The following is a 17,962-nucleotide window of genomic DNA, read 5'->3' on the forward strand; positions in this document are numbered from 1 at the left end:
ACACCCTTCCTGAAATAAAATCCTTTTGAAGTGCTGTCTTGATTGTCTTGTGGCTTTATAAAAAAGGTTTCAACAACAGTAATTATCCCTGTGGGGAAACTGGTGTATTTAAGCGTGAATGTATATTTCGGCTTTGTGTTTACTGTGTGTTATGTAACGCCTGTCTGCTCTGCTCTCCTCGCAGATGGATGGAGGCCTGTCTGGACGAGGAGTTGCCTCCCACCACAGAGCTGGAGGAGGGGCTGAGGAACGGCGTCTACCTGGCCAAACTGGGCAACTTCTTCGCCCCGCACACCGTCTCCCTCAAGAAGATCTACGACCGCGAGCAAACGCGTTACAAGGTTCATAGTTTCATAATTTGAGAGTGCTGCTCAGAGGTTTTTGGGTCTGCCAACCACTTTACAAATGCTTACATTTCTTCTTCAAGTAATATGCTAACTGTAGATAGAATGGGAAAGGTTGTCAGTAGTGTCGCCTGCAGGGCGTCTGGCGCAGAGAGTGTCCACAGCAGTGCAGACTTAAGCTTTTTCGCATCATGGACCTAAGTGTCTCTGGTGACCTGACACTGGTGAATGACCAAACCAGTGCATGTTGGGATATTTTGCTCTGGACCACAGTGTTGGACAGTCAGACCAGTAAAGAAATGTATTTATTTAGAAATTTAAAACAAGATAAAATCACAATAAAATCTTAATGACATAACAAACACAAGAAGAATCGCTCCTCATTTTATTATATTATATTATATTATATTATTATATATAAAAAGGCAAACATCATGAAGAATAGAGCACGAGTGTTCAGACTTTTAAAGGGATAGTTCACTTTAAACTGGAACATGTCCCCTGGTATTAACATCTTCTCGTCTGAGCCAGCATTTTTTATAGCTGCAACAAAAGCAGGACGTGTCAGTCAAATGCTCTAAAGTGTACACATAAAATAACAAAGTGTTTTGAGGCCAAAATGGGACTTGGCTCTGGAACCAGACTCTTATTGTTTGGTCATAAAACACAAAGACTTTACCGCCACAGTAAAGTCCGGTGAGTCACAGTCGGTGTGTATTTCTCTGCTTTGTGCTACAAACTGGCAGAAGCTTTTGGCTGAACTGGGCTTCGTTTTACAGCTCCCGGTGTCAGAGCCACCGAGACCCAACTGGAGTCTTTTGAAGGCGGGAGCGAACAACATGTTTGTTGTGTTGCTGACGTTCGGCTTCTCTCTTACAGGCGACAGGTCTCCATTTCAGACACACAGACAATGTCATCCAGTGGCTCAACGCCATGGCAGAGAAGGGACTGCCAAAGGTGAGTGTGGCTCACATTTCATCTGTGTCTCACACAAACACACACATACACACACACACACACACACACACACACACACACACACATACACACTTGCTTATACTGTCGCTCACATACAAATGTACCTCCAGCTGAGATTAGGGTCAGATCAGTGGTAAACTTCAGGTGTTGATTTGTCCTCACACCATCTGTAACACCTGTTTCTTTCCCTGAGGTTTTGGCCTGTTTTTAATTGAAAATCACACACAGTTTATGCGACATTAACGTTCAACATTATTCAAAGCACGCAGCACATTCTCGAACCCAGCTTGCAGAGACTCGCTGTACTATAAATCGCGATCGAGGAGACTCTTCCTTTGTGGTACAATTAAGAAAACTCTTAATATTTGAAATGTAAGTAGGATGCTTAAATTGCATTACTGCATTTTACCAGCTGTGCTGCTTAAACAAACAAATTTAAAAACACTACAGATGGACATTATATAAAAAAAATAACGTTATGAATTTATTTATTTGTATTTCACTGAGAAGGAAAGAGTTTTTAATTGTTTTTCTTTTTTTTTTTTCTTTTTTGATGAAACAAACTGTTCATACTGATGGATATCATACCACAAACAAGTTTTCCAGTCAGTGAAAGTTGATTTTCATACTGTGGTAAAATGACCTGAAGTTAAAATGTTATATGCCTTTGGAGAAAGGTCGGTAGATCTGTAAACTGCATGTTTTGTAGTTAATGTGCTATAATGGTCCTTTTAAAACGAAGTAAACAGTGGTTTATTATAGTCAAAGTGCTTTTCTGAGAATTTTCCACTGGGTCCACTCTGGGAAACTCTGAGTACATGTCACAGTGTTGGCATAGAAAAATAAAAATAAATAAAAAAAAAATGAGTATCAGCCCAAAATTTCACCAACTGGCAGCTTCAACAGAAACTATCAGGAGCTGCTTCAAATCTTCCATTTGAAAGACAATACCAGAGCTTGTGAACGCACATTTACATTGTGTAATCCTTCATTTGAGCTAATAGCCTGAATGACTCCTGCGCACATGCTACGACATGCTGGCACGGAGCTGCTGAACGTGCTGCTCTCATTGACTCTTTCTCTCCCTGCAGATCTTCTACCCTGAAACCACAGACATTTACGACAGAAAGAACATGCCGCGCTGCATCTACTGTATACATGCGCTCAGGTACTCTCTCCCTCTCTCCGTTCGCCCCTCTCTCTCTCTCTTACTCTGTATCCGATTATACAGTCAGGCCCCTCAGGCCCCCGGGTGGCCCTGTGTGTGCTCTCTGTGGTCCGTGCACATTCGTGATCTGAACATGTTTCAAGTCTGTGACATTTTTATGAGGTGAACGGGGCAGTTTTTCAGCGGAGAGGCATTCAGCGGTACGAGGTTTTGAAGCAGAGTGTTTTAATAGGACATTCCACCTCAGGTAAAATGGATGCAGGGGGCCGCTGAAGTCAGGAAGCCAGCCGGCAGAGCAGAGGCACGGTGGTAGTGTTTGTCTGCTCCACACAAAACCCCAGTAACGTCCAGCTGCCACAGTGCTGCTCATCTCTCCACAAAATGGATTCATATGACATGTAGTTTATCTTGGACAGCTCTGTGGCTCCAAACAGCACAGATTATTTAATAAGACATTTTATCAAAGAAAAACATTTTTCACATAATTTATGGGTTTCAGGTCAAGACACGAGGCTCTGTTTGCTTTTGCTTCTATCAAGAGTCAGACTGGAGCTTTATTCCTCTTCCTCCTCTTCTTTTTGTTCTTCACATTGAAATTTACTTCACTACATGTGATTTTATTAGATATAAATTATATAATCTTCACAAAGATTTACTGGTTTACCTCACTATGCGCCATTGTTACAGCAAACAATCCCACTGCATGTTTGACTTCTCCTCCATCGGCCTCAACAACAAAGTGACTTGATTAGCAGGAGCAAGGCGGAGAAACATCTGTTTCCTTAGCCTAAAATCACATGGTTGCATTCTGATATCTGTTTGGTCCGACCTGCCGACCTTTGAACCGCTGTTACTCCCCCTGGTTTATTCTGTCCCTGTTGTAATTAGGTTGTACTGAAATTGTAGCTTTTAAACGACAGTATGTCCAGTTCTTTTGTGTATTTGTTCTCGTCCTTGTGTGGGTTTTCATCTCCTCTGTCATGCTCCTTCATGTGTTGTTTCTCGGTCCCTTTTCACAGCCTGTACCTATTCAAGCTGGGCCTGGCCCCTCAGATCCAGGATCTGTATGGAAAAGTGGATTTCACTGGTAAGAATGTTGAGCTCAAACATCCATCTGTTTTCCTCGTTCTGTCCTTGCTAACCCAATTATGTCATCTTAAATCCAGAGCATTAGAGATGTCACTGCGTTGGCAAAGTTAACATGAAGTTTGAAAATGTGCTGAATTAGTCTGCACGCTGCAAGTGCTGAGAGGCGAGAGCATGGAAGGAGCTTCTGGAAATGTGAAAGTCATTAGTAATTGTGAGAGCTTTTCCTGTCAGTGCAGTTCCTGCTCAGCTCCCTGTCCCAGAGCCTAGAGTCAGAAATCTGATTATCACACAAGAGCCAGGAACAGTCTGTCTCCACTGTCTCTCACTTCCCTAAACCCCCCCCCTGTTCTGTTCCTTCTGCTCTGTCTTCCCTCTCCCAGAGGAGGAGATCAACAACATGAAGAGCGAGCTGGAAAAGTATGGAATCCAGATGCCCGCCTTCAGCAAGATTGGCGGGATCCTGGCCAATGAGCTCTCGGTGGATGAAGCTGCATGTGAGAGGGGCTCGGATGTCATGGGGAGGGGGGCGGGATCTGATAGCTGCAGATCATATAGTGTCATGCTTTTATAATGAAACCAGTACAGATCTTCTCAACCCTCTGGAGGTCCTTCTGTGGTATTTTACTGCTCCAATTTTTAAGCTTAAGCCTGTTTTTGTTTTTTTTTACACATTCTGATGAGTCATTGTACTTCTGTTTTTTGCTGGACCACAACAGCGGGGCCAGCCCTGTAACCATAAATGTTCCTGACTGACTCACTGACTGAGTGATAGAGTTGGGTTGACTGATGAAGTTACACCATGGGTCGGCCGGCTGAGTGTTGCAGTTTCCTTATTGGTTGTTGCTCTATCAAAATGATTTGGCACAAACTCACCAACTTTTTTTCAAAAAAGCACCTAATGACAAATCTTGCGACTCGTTGCACAAACCTGAGCTACTGTCTGTAGCAGAGAGTTGTCAGTGTTGCCCCGCGAGCATGAGAGCCGGCTTTCCCTCCTCAGACGCACCAGCTCTATGCTGACACAGAGCGGAGGACAGGAGCAAAGAGATGAGGAGCTGAAATCAGCTGAAGCACTAGGCTGAATGAAAATAAGTTTTGACCTACGCTTGTTAATCAACTGAAAGTTTGCAAATAGAGTCTGCAATAAAGACAACTTTATGCTTATGCTTTTTAATGTCAATGAGAAGACATGACTCAGTTGCAGCTAAAATTATCTAAGTTTCCAATATAACGGTTTCGCTTCCTTCTTGTGCACAGACCCTGAATTCACTTTTTCTTCACTTCTATTAACTTTTGGATTCATAAAACCTGTAAATAACTGATCTAGCCTGGTATTTGAAGGGCAGACATGACTGTGACATTCATTATCTCATCTGACTCTCAGGAGAAAAGCAAATCGGCTCATTTCCCAAAATGTTAAACTACAATATGATAAAATATTGATGACATCAAGTATCATTAAGGTAAAACCAAAATTCATACGAAGCCAGCTGCTCACCAATCTTCTCCTCCATCCGTAGTACATGCTGCTGTGATCGCCATCAACGACGCCATCGACCACGGCGTTCCAGATGGCACGTTGGCTGCCATGCAGAACCCCAACGCCATGCTGGTCAACCTGGATCCCAACTCTGCCTGCCAGTACCATGACACTCTGTGCCAGGCCAAGGGAGAGAAGGTGGCCAGCTCACGCAAACGGGTACGTAAACGCTGAAGCTTTAACCTTCAGCGCCAGGAGACCAGGGGAATAGTGTGCAGTGATGCTGTGTACAGGTTTCAGATGGCCAGGAATGAACCGCGGCCCTGATGGCACTCAGTGTGCAGTTTTCTGATCGGAAAATAATTGAACATGCAGCCTGAAGGGACCGGAAGGGTTTTGGCAGGTTAAAACGCTGAGGCCACACAAACCAGCGGGGCAACAAAAATGAACACAGCAAATTGTCTGACTGGAGACAGAGAGGGGGAATCAAATCACTCCATCCTCACTTGACAGGTCTCCCAGCAATTTCTTGCAGTGAGAAATAAATGCAGCATGTGTAATGTATTATAATTTAAAACAAAAAAAAAAGGTCTGTTTTGCCAACAGGCAAAGCAAATAAATGACCAAAGTTACCCCAAAAGAACGAAAGTACCCTTTGGAGAGAGAAGTATATTACTGTGGAGGGATATGACGTTCAGCTCGCTGAAGTGCCACATTTCTGTCGCTCTGCTCAAACAGCAAATGGAGAACGCCGAAGCCGAGAGAGACGTCTACGATGAGCTCCTCACCCAGGCCGAAATCCAGGGCAACGTCAACAAGGTCAACGGTGAGTCCCGGGAACACTGACACACACATGTATTTACTGATTTCGGTCACATGACTTGGTTTGCGCGCCGCAGGTGTAAAATATCAAGCTTTCTCCGAACAGTGAGCAAAGCCCTGAGTGCAGCTGAGCAGGCTTTGCTGAGCGGTGATGAGGATAAGTTATACGAGGCCCTCAAAGCCATGGGCATTAAGAACCTGCAGCCCCAGAACAAAGGCTGGTACCTCAAACAGATGCTGGCTGACCGAGAGAACAAAGAGCAGGTAGGGGTCACTGTGCAATGAAATGTCAATGAAAGGGTGAAATGTCAGCTTCTCTGTTTCTTCGTTATGATCTCACCCAGATCTCTTCCTCATTAGGCGTCTCCAGGAGAAGCTCTTTCTAAAGACGAGTTGCAGAGCGGCGTGGACGTGGCCAATGAGATTGCAGAACGTTACATAAAGAGTACGAATATATACATCCAAAAAAAAAAAGTTGTCTGTTGATTTCTCAAGACCTCCTACTTCCTCCTGTCTGCATCTGTATGTGTTCACATAATTCAACCACTTTCTGTGTGTGTGTGTGTGTGTGTGTGTGTGTGTGTGTGTGTGTGTGTGTGTGTGTGTGTGTGTGTGTAGTGTTGAAGGCAGTGGAGCGCATCAACGGTGCCATCAGAGCAGGCGTGCCAGAGAAGACAGTGGAGGAGCTGATGAACCCGGACGCTCAGCTGCCGGAGGTCTACCCCAGCGCTGCCGACCTGTACCAGAGAGAACTGTCCAGCCTACAGCAGCAGAGCGCGGAGGTGCCCGTGACGACAGACACACTCAAAATAAAATGCACACGCAACACGTAGAGCACACGCCTGCACCATAGCATCACTCTAAGCATAAAAATGTGATCGTGTGGCTTTTATTTTATGTATCACTAAGATACATAAGAGACTCAGAGGAAACACTGTTTTATCTCCTTCTTTCTTTAGTTTCCAGTTGATAACAAACACATTTAATACACTCAATTTTAACTGGTATTTCTCTCTTAAACTATGAGTCAATTGATCGATTAGGGAATAAACAGATGAATCCTGAAAAATTCTGGTTATCAATCCGTTTTTCTGTACCAAGCAAAACTGCCAAACATTTGTTTATATCCATCTTTTTAAACTGCAAAGATTTGCTTTTATTTTTTTTGCTTATTGATGTAAATTGAATATTGGTTTTGCAATGTTGGTCAGATAAAACATCCCCCTGTGTATTTTTAATTTTTTAATTTTTTGCAAAAACAAAACAATAAACACAAATCAAACCTAACACTAGGTCACAGTAAACAAACCAAATAATAAACACATAACATTACAATATCAATCAGACTGGACAACATTTAGGTTGTCCAGTCTGTTGTCCAACCTGTTTTCTGACATAGATTAAACGAATGAATCGATAATGGAGATAATCGTTAGTTAAAGCCCCAGAATCACATTACTTTACTTTTTGGAAGACAACTTATATTTTTAGTTGTCAGGACTTAGCACGTAGCCTTCCTGTAAGACGGACATTACATTCTATCATCTCATCTGTCTGTCTCTTTCCACCCTGGCTACGTTTGAACAGTCACATGATGTTTCCCTCTGACTGTCTGTGTTTGCCTCTGGTAGTCTTTGTTGGCAGTTTGACATATGAGGTAAATTTGTGATCTCTGTCCCGCAGGGCTCGCTGTCCCACCCTGAGCTGCTTGTTGCCGTGGAGATGCTGTCATCGGTGGTGCTGATGAACGAGGCGTTGGATGTCGGAGACCGAGCCGCACTCTGGAAACAGCTGTCCAGTGCTGTCACTGGACTCAGTAATGTGGAGGATGAATATGCACAGAGGTGAACCGACACACACACACACACACACACACACACACACACACACTCACACACTCACACCAGGAGTCAGTGACACATAGGCCTCGGTGATGTCTTAGGTCTTGTGTGTGTTTTCTGAATGGACTGTTAATGTGGTGCCACACCTGTGTGTTCCCCAGGTATATGGATGAACTGATGCGTCTGAAGGCAGCAGCCAGGGAGCAGGGCAGTGACTACCTGACCTGGAATGACATTCAAGCCTGTATCGACCAGGTCAACCTGGCTGTGCAGGAGGAGCATGAACGTAAGAGACGGACACACCTGCATCCATTTACACGCACATTTTTAATCTATGTCAAACCCCCAAAACAATCGATGAAGGATAACACCTACACGTTGACTCCAAACCACAATGTTTCCATCCCAGTTAGATCTTTATTAAGTTAAAGGAGCTATTTGTCAGTTTTGCTATTGCTACGTAGCCAGCGTTAGCATTAACAGCTGTTTACAGTCTGAAGGAAATGTTGGAAGTTCAGCATCAAACTTCATTCTTTTACTCACCAAGAGCTGTCTCCAGCTGTGGAAAGCAACGCCAGAGTTAACTCTTGTCCCTATCACATCTTTTGTTCTACTGAAGTTAGCATGCTAACCAGCTAGCCCAAGCCCGTCGCCACTTTCTGATAGCGACTCACTGTCGCCTCCAACCTGCCCTGAAGTAGCGCTGCTCAGACGGCGTATTTTAGCCTCTTGTATTATAAAGACAACGATAGCCGAAGCTCTCGTCAAGCGTCAATCACCACAACCCGCTGTAAATGTATTAGTACAGTAGATATATGATTTATACAGTATGCTCCATGACGCCCCAAAATAACAGATTTTAACTCTTGGGGAGTTAATTTGTCGGCCACAGGTTTTAGAAATATATCATAAGATCATAGATTCAGAGTTTTAATTGGTCTGTCTGTATGTCGCATGTATATTTGCAGGTATCGCTGCCATCGGACTGATCAATGAGGCCCTGGACGAAGGGGATCCCATGAAGACCCTGGCCATGCTGCAGAACCCCTCAGCCAAGCTCACAGATGTGGACCCGTCTGTGGCTCAGCACTACCACGACAAACTGCTGGAGGCCCGCAGGGAGAAGGCTCATGTAAGACACACTCACAACACACACATGACTCTGGGAATATCTTACATTTATACAGCTGCTGTAGGAAGGGGGATGTAGGAAATGGATATTCTGGTTATGAGTAGACGAGCGTGAGGCTTGGATGAGGATTCAGTCTGCTCCAGTTACTTTGTAGGTTTCCTGGTCTCTCCTTTTGTGATTTGCTTCTTCTTGTGTATCTAGTATTCAGGTGAGCATTATGCAAATACTTCATGCAAACAGAGCCTGGCTTCAGTTACCTCCAGTCTCCTGACTGAGGATTTTTATCGCAGCTCATACAGTCGAAAGTTGTCATGGCTATATACAGTATGACGGGGCTTATGCATATGATACATATGAGCGTTGTAATGAATGTAGGAACTCAGTGTGTTGTTCCAATTTAAGCATTTGCTATAGTTTGATTGTTTATTTCTACCACATGGCGCGGCGAGGCACTGACTGCCCTGATCTAAACACAAAATCAATGACATGCTTTATCAGAAGGGGAATTGACCGGTTCTCCGTCAAAAACAGCACAGACAAAAGTTACATTTTATTACTTTTTGAGAAGCAACCAGCCTTTCATTCTGATTTCTTGCCTCAGGGGTTTATTGCATCACTTGGAAACCCCAACGGTTTAAAAACAGAACGCAGTATTTCATGTGTTCAGTGTTAGATAGATGTATTATTGTGACTGTGCAGTCATGGCTCAAAGGCCCATCATGGTTGCAGATGGCTTCATGTGACTCAGGCCTCTGAGCCCCATGTGACTCGACCAGACTGCTGATGTCATAGTGCGATCATCTCCTCTCCCACTCACTTCCTGTCAAATGGGTCATGTATGTGTGTCTGGGCCTCCTTTCCTTCTCTCAGTTAAGTTCTCTGAGGCATGACCCACCGTTTCGTTTTTCATAAGCAGCCCTTGGTTTCATACCTGCAACTCTTGAATCCAGAACACGACACTGTTTTCACAGAAGCACCACCCTCTTTCATAAAGCGGCTCATCAGCACCCTGCTCTCTCTGACTCATTTGCCTGTGTTATCATTACTTGAGTGAAGCGAGCTGATGAATGCGGTTCTTGCATGTGCATGTATTTGCATATGATGTCACAGACAGAGCGCCATATTCGGGTTGTTTTCCTGTCGTAGGAGAAGCACAGGCCAACAGAGCTGCAGGTGAGGTCAGACGCAGGTGCAGGAGTAGCTGGAAATCACCAAGTATATCCTAGAGGTTCTTTTTACTTAAAAGGCCCCATATTTCACACTTTTCCAGTGTTTTATTTGAAGTAACAACAGCCAATCAGAAGAGAGGCTCTGAGCTGCTCCTCTGATTGGCTGGCTGTTTTCTGAGTGATTAGGTAAAAATATAGCAGATTTCAGGTAAACACTCAGAGACCAAGCAAAGTTGGATGGTGGGTGCAGGTGGGCGGGGCTTGTGGCACGGCTGAGAGCGGTGACTGCTTTGTTGTTACATCACAAAGTTACAGAAGTCCTGACGGCTCATTTTAAGGCTCAGTGTCTGAACACAGGCTTTGTGCTTTTCTCTGTGGACTGAGGCTTTGATACTTTCACAGTATTAATATAGAACCTAGACCTGATCTATAATCAGGAAATACATGGAAATCTACAATATGGGAACTTATAAACTACAGAGTCTAATATTCCCTCGTCATTTCTTTAGAACAAAGTCTTCAAATAGAACAATTCTCAGTGTATCCGTTTTAGCACAGTCTGTTTTTATCCTGTGTAAATACAGATAAAGAAAGTCTCTTATCAATGTTAGACCTCGAGATACTTGGCCACTGCCCACACTGTTTTAAATGTCAACATCATCAGCTACATCCAAACCCTGGAATACATCATGTAGGAACTCGTCACACTTTCAAAACAGGAAAAAAAAATGGATAGGAAAAAAAAAAAAAGCAAAGTACTTTCCTGCTGATTTCACAGGCATCGGAAATAACAAGCTGGGCCTCAGTGATTTGCTTCCATAAAAGGGCAGAAAGCTGACCATTATGTTAAATGGGCTAGACCCACGGTCACACATACACACACACACACACATACGCCAGCCTCTGGTTGTTGGTTGCCGAATGTGGCTGTTTGAGGTGATGAGCTAAAGACAGAGGAAGTGGTTAGAGCAGTGCGAGCTTCCTGTAGGAAGGCTCGATGGCAGTGAGGTATTCCCCCAGCTGAGACGGAAGGATCAGACAGAGGCCGGCAGCTTCAGGGGAGGCGAGGATGACTGAGGAGAAGAAGCCACATGGTTAAGATATGTTCAGGCTGTTAGAGGTGATCCAGACCCCAGGTGATCTGAGGTCAGCGGAGTTTGAAGAAGAGGCAACGACAAAGCTTGTTTTTTTCGCCTGCGGCTCAATTTGTGACGGGCTTTCTGGTGCCGCCTCATTAACTCTGCAGCATTAGAACAGTTAGTCAGAAAGACAGTCAGGCAGAAGTTTGGCTTTGACTGTGGGCTGAGGGCTGTGCCTAGATAAACAGCAGGAAGTCCTGCCCAGACTCTACTGACTAACAAGCTGAATATAGCCTACTATGCCTCTTCAGATGGTTATCGTTTGACTTTGTAGCTGCAACAATCGCAACTGGGACTATGCAGAATAAGTCTCAGTCTAGTTGTGTGCTTCGTTCTGTATGTGCGTTTTCACGTTTCCCAGGGCCATGAGATGAAGAAGACCCATGAAAGAGTTCATGTTTCATGATTCTCAAGGAAGTAAAAAAAAAAAAGAAAAAAAAAAGGGTGCTGTGAAGCAGAAGAAAAAATTTGAACAATAATTTATAAGCTACCAAAATTTCACTTCCTCTATTTCTGTGATGAGGTTGCAACCTGTGATTAATCCCTCCTCCAGTCTCCTCCTCTCTCTGGCACCACACCCTGTCTTGCACCACCCGCCAGCTGCAGTGACTTACTCCCCACAAATAACAATTAAAGCACCAAGTGCAAACACACAAACACTAATCATGGCTCGCCGAGGTACGGCTTTGTTTACTATAAAGACGGAGCTTCTTTGACTCCGGGTGCATGCTGCTGCAGATGTTAACTGCCAACCCCGCCCTCCACTTGCATAAGAAATCTACAAGATCGGGTATCAGTCTTACCCGCCCACCTTTTTCACACATACACACACACAAACACACACACACACACACACACACACACACACACCTCCTCTCATCTACCCCTGAAGCACAACATGAAGGGGCGGGACATGTGGAGGGGAAGGCTGAAACCAAATGAGCTGCTTTAGAAAGCAGCAGCAGCAAGCAGCTGAAACCAGCTGCTGCAAACTTTATACAGAGACAGAGTGCGCCATCTGGACGCAGCTCTGCAACACTACAGTAATAATATAGTAATAAATAAATAATAATAAGAAGAATATAACATTGGATTCTTTTATGAGCTGTTGGTTTGGTCTGTATTGTGAACGAAAATCCATTCTGAAGTATTGAAACACTGTTTAAAAAAACATATTGACGTGTCTGTTTGGAGTGTAGTGTATTTTTCTGCTCCAGACTGGCCAAACTTGCAACTACAGATCTGTTAATTGTTTAAAATGCATCACCAATGTGTGTGTTTGTCTCTTGTAATGAGAGAGCAAGAGATTCGAGATACGAGAACCCACAGTAGCAGAAAAACAGACTGCAATACAGTGCAGCAATAAGAGATGTTGCAATTTGAATACTGGGTGTGGTCGCAGTGAAACAGTAGACACATTTAACCCACCGCTGAATTAACACAGACTGAACTGACCGAGTCCAGGACTGAACACAAAGCCTTATGGGTAGTATACTGTAAGCAGAATATATATTGTAGTTATTATACAGGAGTATAGGACAAACTACCTGCTGTAGATTGTTTATTTTTGAAATGGCATTAAATGAGTCTACATGAGGCAAAAGCAGGATGGGTACATTAGACCTTATTTACAAGTACAAGGGAAATGAGCTAGACAGAGCTCAGGGCAGCAGGGATATGCGCTTTATTATAACATTTGTTAAATAAAATTAATTTCAGAATAGACGCCTGACAACATTCACAGGCTTATGAACCAAAATGACACAATCATATGAGTTTTATAAGATAGAAAGAACGCAGAGTTCTTATCACTACTCGAGATGTAAGACGGAAAGTTGTATTCTAGTTGTTTTCCTGCTCTACTAGTTCCTGGCTTCTGTTCAGTTTCTTTTTTTACTTTCAGATTTAGAAGATAAAATATTTCACATTTTTTTTCAAAACTGTGCAACGGATGCATGAAGTCCTAGTGTTCAGAGGAGAAAACATACACGCTGGCAGCCATGATCAATTACAGGAGAGATGGTGTGTGTGTGTGTGTGTGTGTGTGTGTGTGTGTGTGTGAGTGCATGTGCATGTGTTCACTGTGTTTGTTACTGAACATACTTTGTGGTGCTCCTCCAGGAGACCCAGGATCCCTCTGCTGTGCTGTGGCTGGATGAGATTCAGGATGCTATTCTGAAGGCTAATCAGGACACACAGGAAGCCATCCAGTGTAAGAACACAGTCAGAATACACATGTATATGTCAGGAGAGTGTAAAGAGGTGCTGAAGGCTGATATCTGTGTTTGTATCCACAGTCGCGCAGTCCGTCCAGGCCATCAATGAGGCGGTGGACAGCGGCGATGCGGCTCAGACCCTTGCCGCTCTGCGGAACCAGGGGGCGGGACTGTACGGCGTCACCTCAGAGTGTGCCCAGACCTACCAGGACGACCTGGCCAAGATCAAAGACGAGAAAAAGAAAGAAGGTGAGGAGCGTTTAATGCCATCAGAGGACTGACAGTCGCTGTGTCCGGTGATAATATATGATTTTAATAAAACTTGGAGGAGCGGTGAATCTCGTCTGTGTTTTTAAAGTTACATTGATTGGCTGAATAAGGAGATTTTAATTTACGATCCAAATGTCATGGTGGTCGCTGTGAGTCTGATGCACACTGATCCTGCTACACACATGCAGCTCTGATTACAAAATGCACCGACCTACGTTTTCACATGTGATTTCAAGAAAAAAAACTAAAAAAAAACAGAAAACTTTCCCAATATTGTAATCAAAAATCCCATTTTTCATCTTGTCCACTCACTTTCTTTCACGCTGTCTGTCCAGGCGATAATGACAGTGAGTGGGTGAAACACTGGGTGAAGGGAGGACACAATTATTACTACAACCTGAAGACCCGCGAGGGCACCTGGGTGGAGCCAGAGGGCTTCCTGCAAAACAACACGCAGCTCAACAAGGAGGACATCCAGGTAGGATCCTGTCCCAGCTGAGCACTGCCAGGGTTGTAACTTTTTAACACCGCATTAAACTGGTTGTTTTATTCTCCCCCCATCAGTCTGTGGTTTCCGGGGTAACCACGGCCTACAATCGAGAGCAGCTGTGGCTGGCCAACGAGACTCTAATTACCAAGCTGCAAGCTCGTTGTCGTGGCTACCTCGTGAGGAACGGCCTAAAGGAGCGGATGAACTTCCTTAAATCCCAAGACCCAGCTGTTACACGCATACAGGTGAGATATACCTGTATACAGCCATCACCCAGAGGTTACACACATCTGTCTACTGGAAGAACTTGTTATACTGTTGTCGCTCACTCTCGTCAACGTGTTGTTTTTTCTAAGGCCCACTGGAAAGGCTACAAACAGAGGCAGAACTTCAAAGGCCGCAAACAGTATCTGAAAGACCACACCGCCGAGGCTGTCAAGGTAACATCGTCACGCAGTTCCAACAATCTGCATTTAATCAGGATTATAAATATAAAAGACTAAAGGATTAGTTTCGGTCTTCCTCAGATCCAGTCCATGGTCCGGATGCATCAGGCTCGGAAGAAGTACAAGGATCGTCTAAAGTACTTCCAGGATCACGTGAGTATCAGCAGCCTAAAACCTTTTTACGTGAAAGTTTTGGACAAATACAAACAACCAAGAGAAGGCATTGTAAATTTACTGTCACAAAAATTTGCGTTTCAAGTGAACAAATTGCTTGTAGCTTAATGAAAGCTGTAAATCACGCTGCCTCGACATAAATTCCCCCTGACACATCCGCTGACATTTATCCCGGGTCCCGTGGGGCTCGGGCGGAGGCAGATGGCTCATTTAGCACTCTGACGTGTGTGAAGTCATTTCCACTCTCACTCGCTCACTGAGGATTCCTGTGCTCCCGTCTGTAATGAGGACTATTGATCAGCCAAGTGATTGCTGTTTTACACCGCAGATCAATGATGTGGTGAAGATCCAGGCTTTCATTAGAGCCAACAAGGCCAGGGACGACTACAAGACGCTGAGTAAGTCGACTTGGATCACACGAACTTTCCTTTCTTTGCTTTGGTTAGTCTCTGACCGCTTGCTTGACCTTCTCGTCTCTCCTAACTCTCCACACGCAGTCAGCGCTGATGATCCTCCGATGGCGGTGGTGAGGAAGTTCGTCCACCTGCTGGACCACAGCGACCAGGACTTTCAGGAGGAGCTGGAGCTGATGCGGCTCCGTGAGGAGGTGGTCACCAACATCCGCTCCAACCAGCAGCTGGAGAACGACCTGAACCTGATGGACATCAAAATCGGCCTGCTGGTGAAGAACAAGATCACGCTGCAGGAGGTGGTGTCCCACAGCAAGAAGCTGACCAAGAAGAACAAAGGCCAGCTGTCCGACATGATGATGATGAACAAGCAGAGGGGAGGCCTGAAGGCCCTCAGCAAGGAGAAGAGGGTCAAACTGGAAGCCTACCAATACCTGTTTTACCTGTTACAGGTAACAATAAAGTTCACCTCTGTGTTTTTAATCCGGATCTCTCTTTTAGGGAAAACAAGTCATATTTTACCTCAGATCACATCGATGGAAAGCATATTTAAGAATCTGGTGGCTGCAGCTGTTACCAGTCAGTAACTCTGGAATAATATTTAACCAGATTTCTGCTTCTTTTTAGACCAACCCCACTTACCTCGCCAAGCTGATCTTCCAGATGCCGCAGAATAAATCCACAAAGTTCATGGACTCTGTGATCTTCACCCTGTATAACTACGCCTCTAACCAGAGAGAGGAGTACCTGCTGCTCAAGCTCTTCAAAACTGCCCTGCAGGAGGAGATCAAGTGAGAATCAGTGGCACCTACAAACAGCAATATGTTATGACCACGGTTTTTTAAATCAGATGAGGTCTAAACGTTGCTTCTATCAACCGTCCGCAGGTCTAAAGTGGATCAGATGAAGGAGATCGTGACAGGAAACCCTACGGTCATCAAGATGGTGGTGAGTTTCCACCGAGGGGCGCGGGGACAGAACGCCCTGAGGCAGATCCTGGCACCGGTCGTCAAGGAGATCATGGACGACAAAACGCTAAACATCAAAACCGACCCGGTGGACATCTACAAGAGCTGGGTCAACCAGATGGAGACGCAGACCGGAGAGGCCAGGTGAGACGGAGATCAGGTTGTCTTCTCGTACCTGTGTGATGACAACACGTAGACCTGCCCCCCTCTGAAAACAGGGATGTGAGATATTAGTCGACTAATTAAAGGTCGCTTCCCTCACTAGACTTCACCACAAATACTAGTCATTTTAACTAATTATAGATATTTTATGAATGTACAACACTGGTTAACGTTGCGTATCGTCCCCACACTAGTGCTTGGATGTTATAAACAAACATGGTGGAAAGTGGGACAGAAGACAAACCAGTCAAATCAACTCGGCAGGATTTTCATCTAGATATGTGAACGTAACCTGCAAAGTAATGTTAGCCACACCCGGCAAACATATATGACATTGTTTACCTGCAGATTAAACTGTGCTCAATTTGAACAGTTTTTTTGATTGTTTTCTTACTTTTAGAAGTTGTCTAAATTTAAAATTTCTGTTATATCGACACAGAAATTAGTCGATCGGAGCGTCCCTAATCAATACGTCAGCATGTTGACGGGCGTCGCGGCTGCTGTGATCCCATCACCAGATGGTCTCTAGTTTTACTAAAACTAAAATCATATAAATGATGCATGTGTAGGAAAAACATACTGCGACCTCACTGAGACGTTGACTGAATTATCACACAAATTATATTATACAAGAATATTAAAAGGAAACTAGTTGAGTTCAAGAATCAAACCAGACTCGGTTAAAGACACAGCCACTAAAAACTATATGAAAATAAGTGTATAAATGTGTAAAGATTTAAATTCAGATAAATTAATAGTATTAATAAATAAAATCAGTAAAAGCAGACTCAGACACCTTGAATTTGTTGAGTTTCTTTATTTACATCTTTTTACTACAGTACATCTCCAGTTTTATAATCACATAGTCTGTAGTGGCCGGATTGTTACACATCAAGATGTTATTTTTCACCACACTGGCAGATTTTTTGTTTCATGCAAGCAAATTTCTCCAGAATACAGAATATTTTGCTTCCCAGCAGGAGGGTTTTTTTGCACTGATGACAGCACGTCTATATGACAGCGCTCTGGTGAAGCAACAAGGCTGCGGACGTCACGATCGGCATTGACAGTTCCTCCTTTTTTTTCTCCATCTGTTTCTGCTTCTCTCCTCTCTCTTCCTCTGTCATGCCGTCAACAGTAAGCTGCCGTATGACGTGACTCCGGAGCAGGCTATGTCCCACGAGGAGGTGAGGACCAGACTGGAAGCCTCCATCAAGAACATGAAGACGATCACCGACAAGTTCCTGTCCGCTATCGTCGTCTCGGTGGATAAAATTCCGTAAGTTCCTCACGTGCAGCATCACGTGTTCTGCGTGGATCACATTTTGGCGCCAGTCAGAGCCCTGCTCACGCTCACATGTCTCACGCTGTCCGTGTGGCTCTGTCTGTCCGTCAGATATGGGATGCGGTTCATCTCCAAGGTGCTCAAGGACACCCTGCATGAGAAGTTCCCAGATGCTACAGAGGACGAGCTTCTCAAGGTTTGCGTTTTTAAGTAGCAGAGGTAGTCACTCTGTGCGCCTCAGTCTTTAAAGGGTCAGTTCACTCAAATCACAAAGACTGTAGATTATTTCTGTTTGATGTGGAAATGTGTGTGAGATCAGTGATCACCGACATTGAGGCTTGAGCCACAGCCCTTGTACAGTTGGCAGGAGAATGGCATT

The 17,962-nt window shown here is 44.4% G+C and overlaps 1 protein-coding gene across 1 annotated transcript in view; it reads left to right on the forward strand.

The window, feature by feature from the left end:
- Positions 1-17,962, forward strand: part of iqgap1 (IQ motif containing GTPase activating protein 1) — a 45,251-nt gene that overhangs the window by 19,593 nt on the left and 7,696 nt on the right. Inside the window, exons 3-27 of the mRNA XM_056373100.1 lie at positions 185-341; positions 1,224-1,301; positions 2,414-2,490; positions 3,510-3,577; positions 3,960-4,073; positions 5,100-5,278; positions 5,798-5,885; positions 5,988-6,145; positions 6,242-6,326; positions 6,500-6,663; positions 7,565-7,725; positions 7,884-8,008; positions 8,691-8,854; positions 13,284-13,374; positions 13,460-13,627; positions 13,984-14,126; positions 14,213-14,383; positions 14,495-14,578; positions 14,666-14,737; positions 15,087-15,156; positions 15,256-15,620; positions 15,796-15,959; positions 16,056-16,280; positions 17,437-17,577; positions 17,695-17,779. Of these exons, the coding sequence (XP_056229075.1) occupies positions 185-341; positions 1,224-1,301; positions 2,414-2,490; positions 3,510-3,577; positions 3,960-4,073; positions 5,100-5,278; positions 5,798-5,885; positions 5,988-6,145; positions 6,242-6,326; positions 6,500-6,663; positions 7,565-7,725; positions 7,884-8,008; positions 8,691-8,854; positions 13,284-13,374; positions 13,460-13,627; positions 13,984-14,126; positions 14,213-14,383; positions 14,495-14,578; positions 14,666-14,737; positions 15,087-15,156; positions 15,256-15,620; positions 15,796-15,959; positions 16,056-16,280; positions 17,437-17,577; positions 17,695-17,779 (3,397 nt within the window). The remainder of the gene's footprint in view (positions 1-184; positions 342-1,223; positions 1,302-2,413; positions 2,491-3,509; positions 3,578-3,959; positions 4,074-5,099; positions 5,279-5,797; positions 5,886-5,987; positions 6,146-6,241; positions 6,327-6,499; positions 6,664-7,564; positions 7,726-7,883; positions 8,009-8,690; positions 8,855-13,283; positions 13,375-13,459; positions 13,628-13,983; positions 14,127-14,212; positions 14,384-14,494; positions 14,579-14,665; positions 14,738-15,086; positions 15,157-15,255; positions 15,621-15,795; positions 15,960-16,055; positions 16,281-17,436; positions 17,578-17,694; positions 17,780-17,962) is intronic.

Source organism: Seriola aureovittata, chromosome 1 (assembly GCF_021018895.1).
Source record: "Seriola aureovittata isolate HTS-2021-v1 ecotype China chromosome 1, ASM2101889v1, whole genome shotgun sequence".
Classification (NCBI taxonomy): Eukaryota; Metazoa; Chordata; class Actinopteri; order Carangiformes; family Carangidae; genus Seriola; species Seriola aureovittata.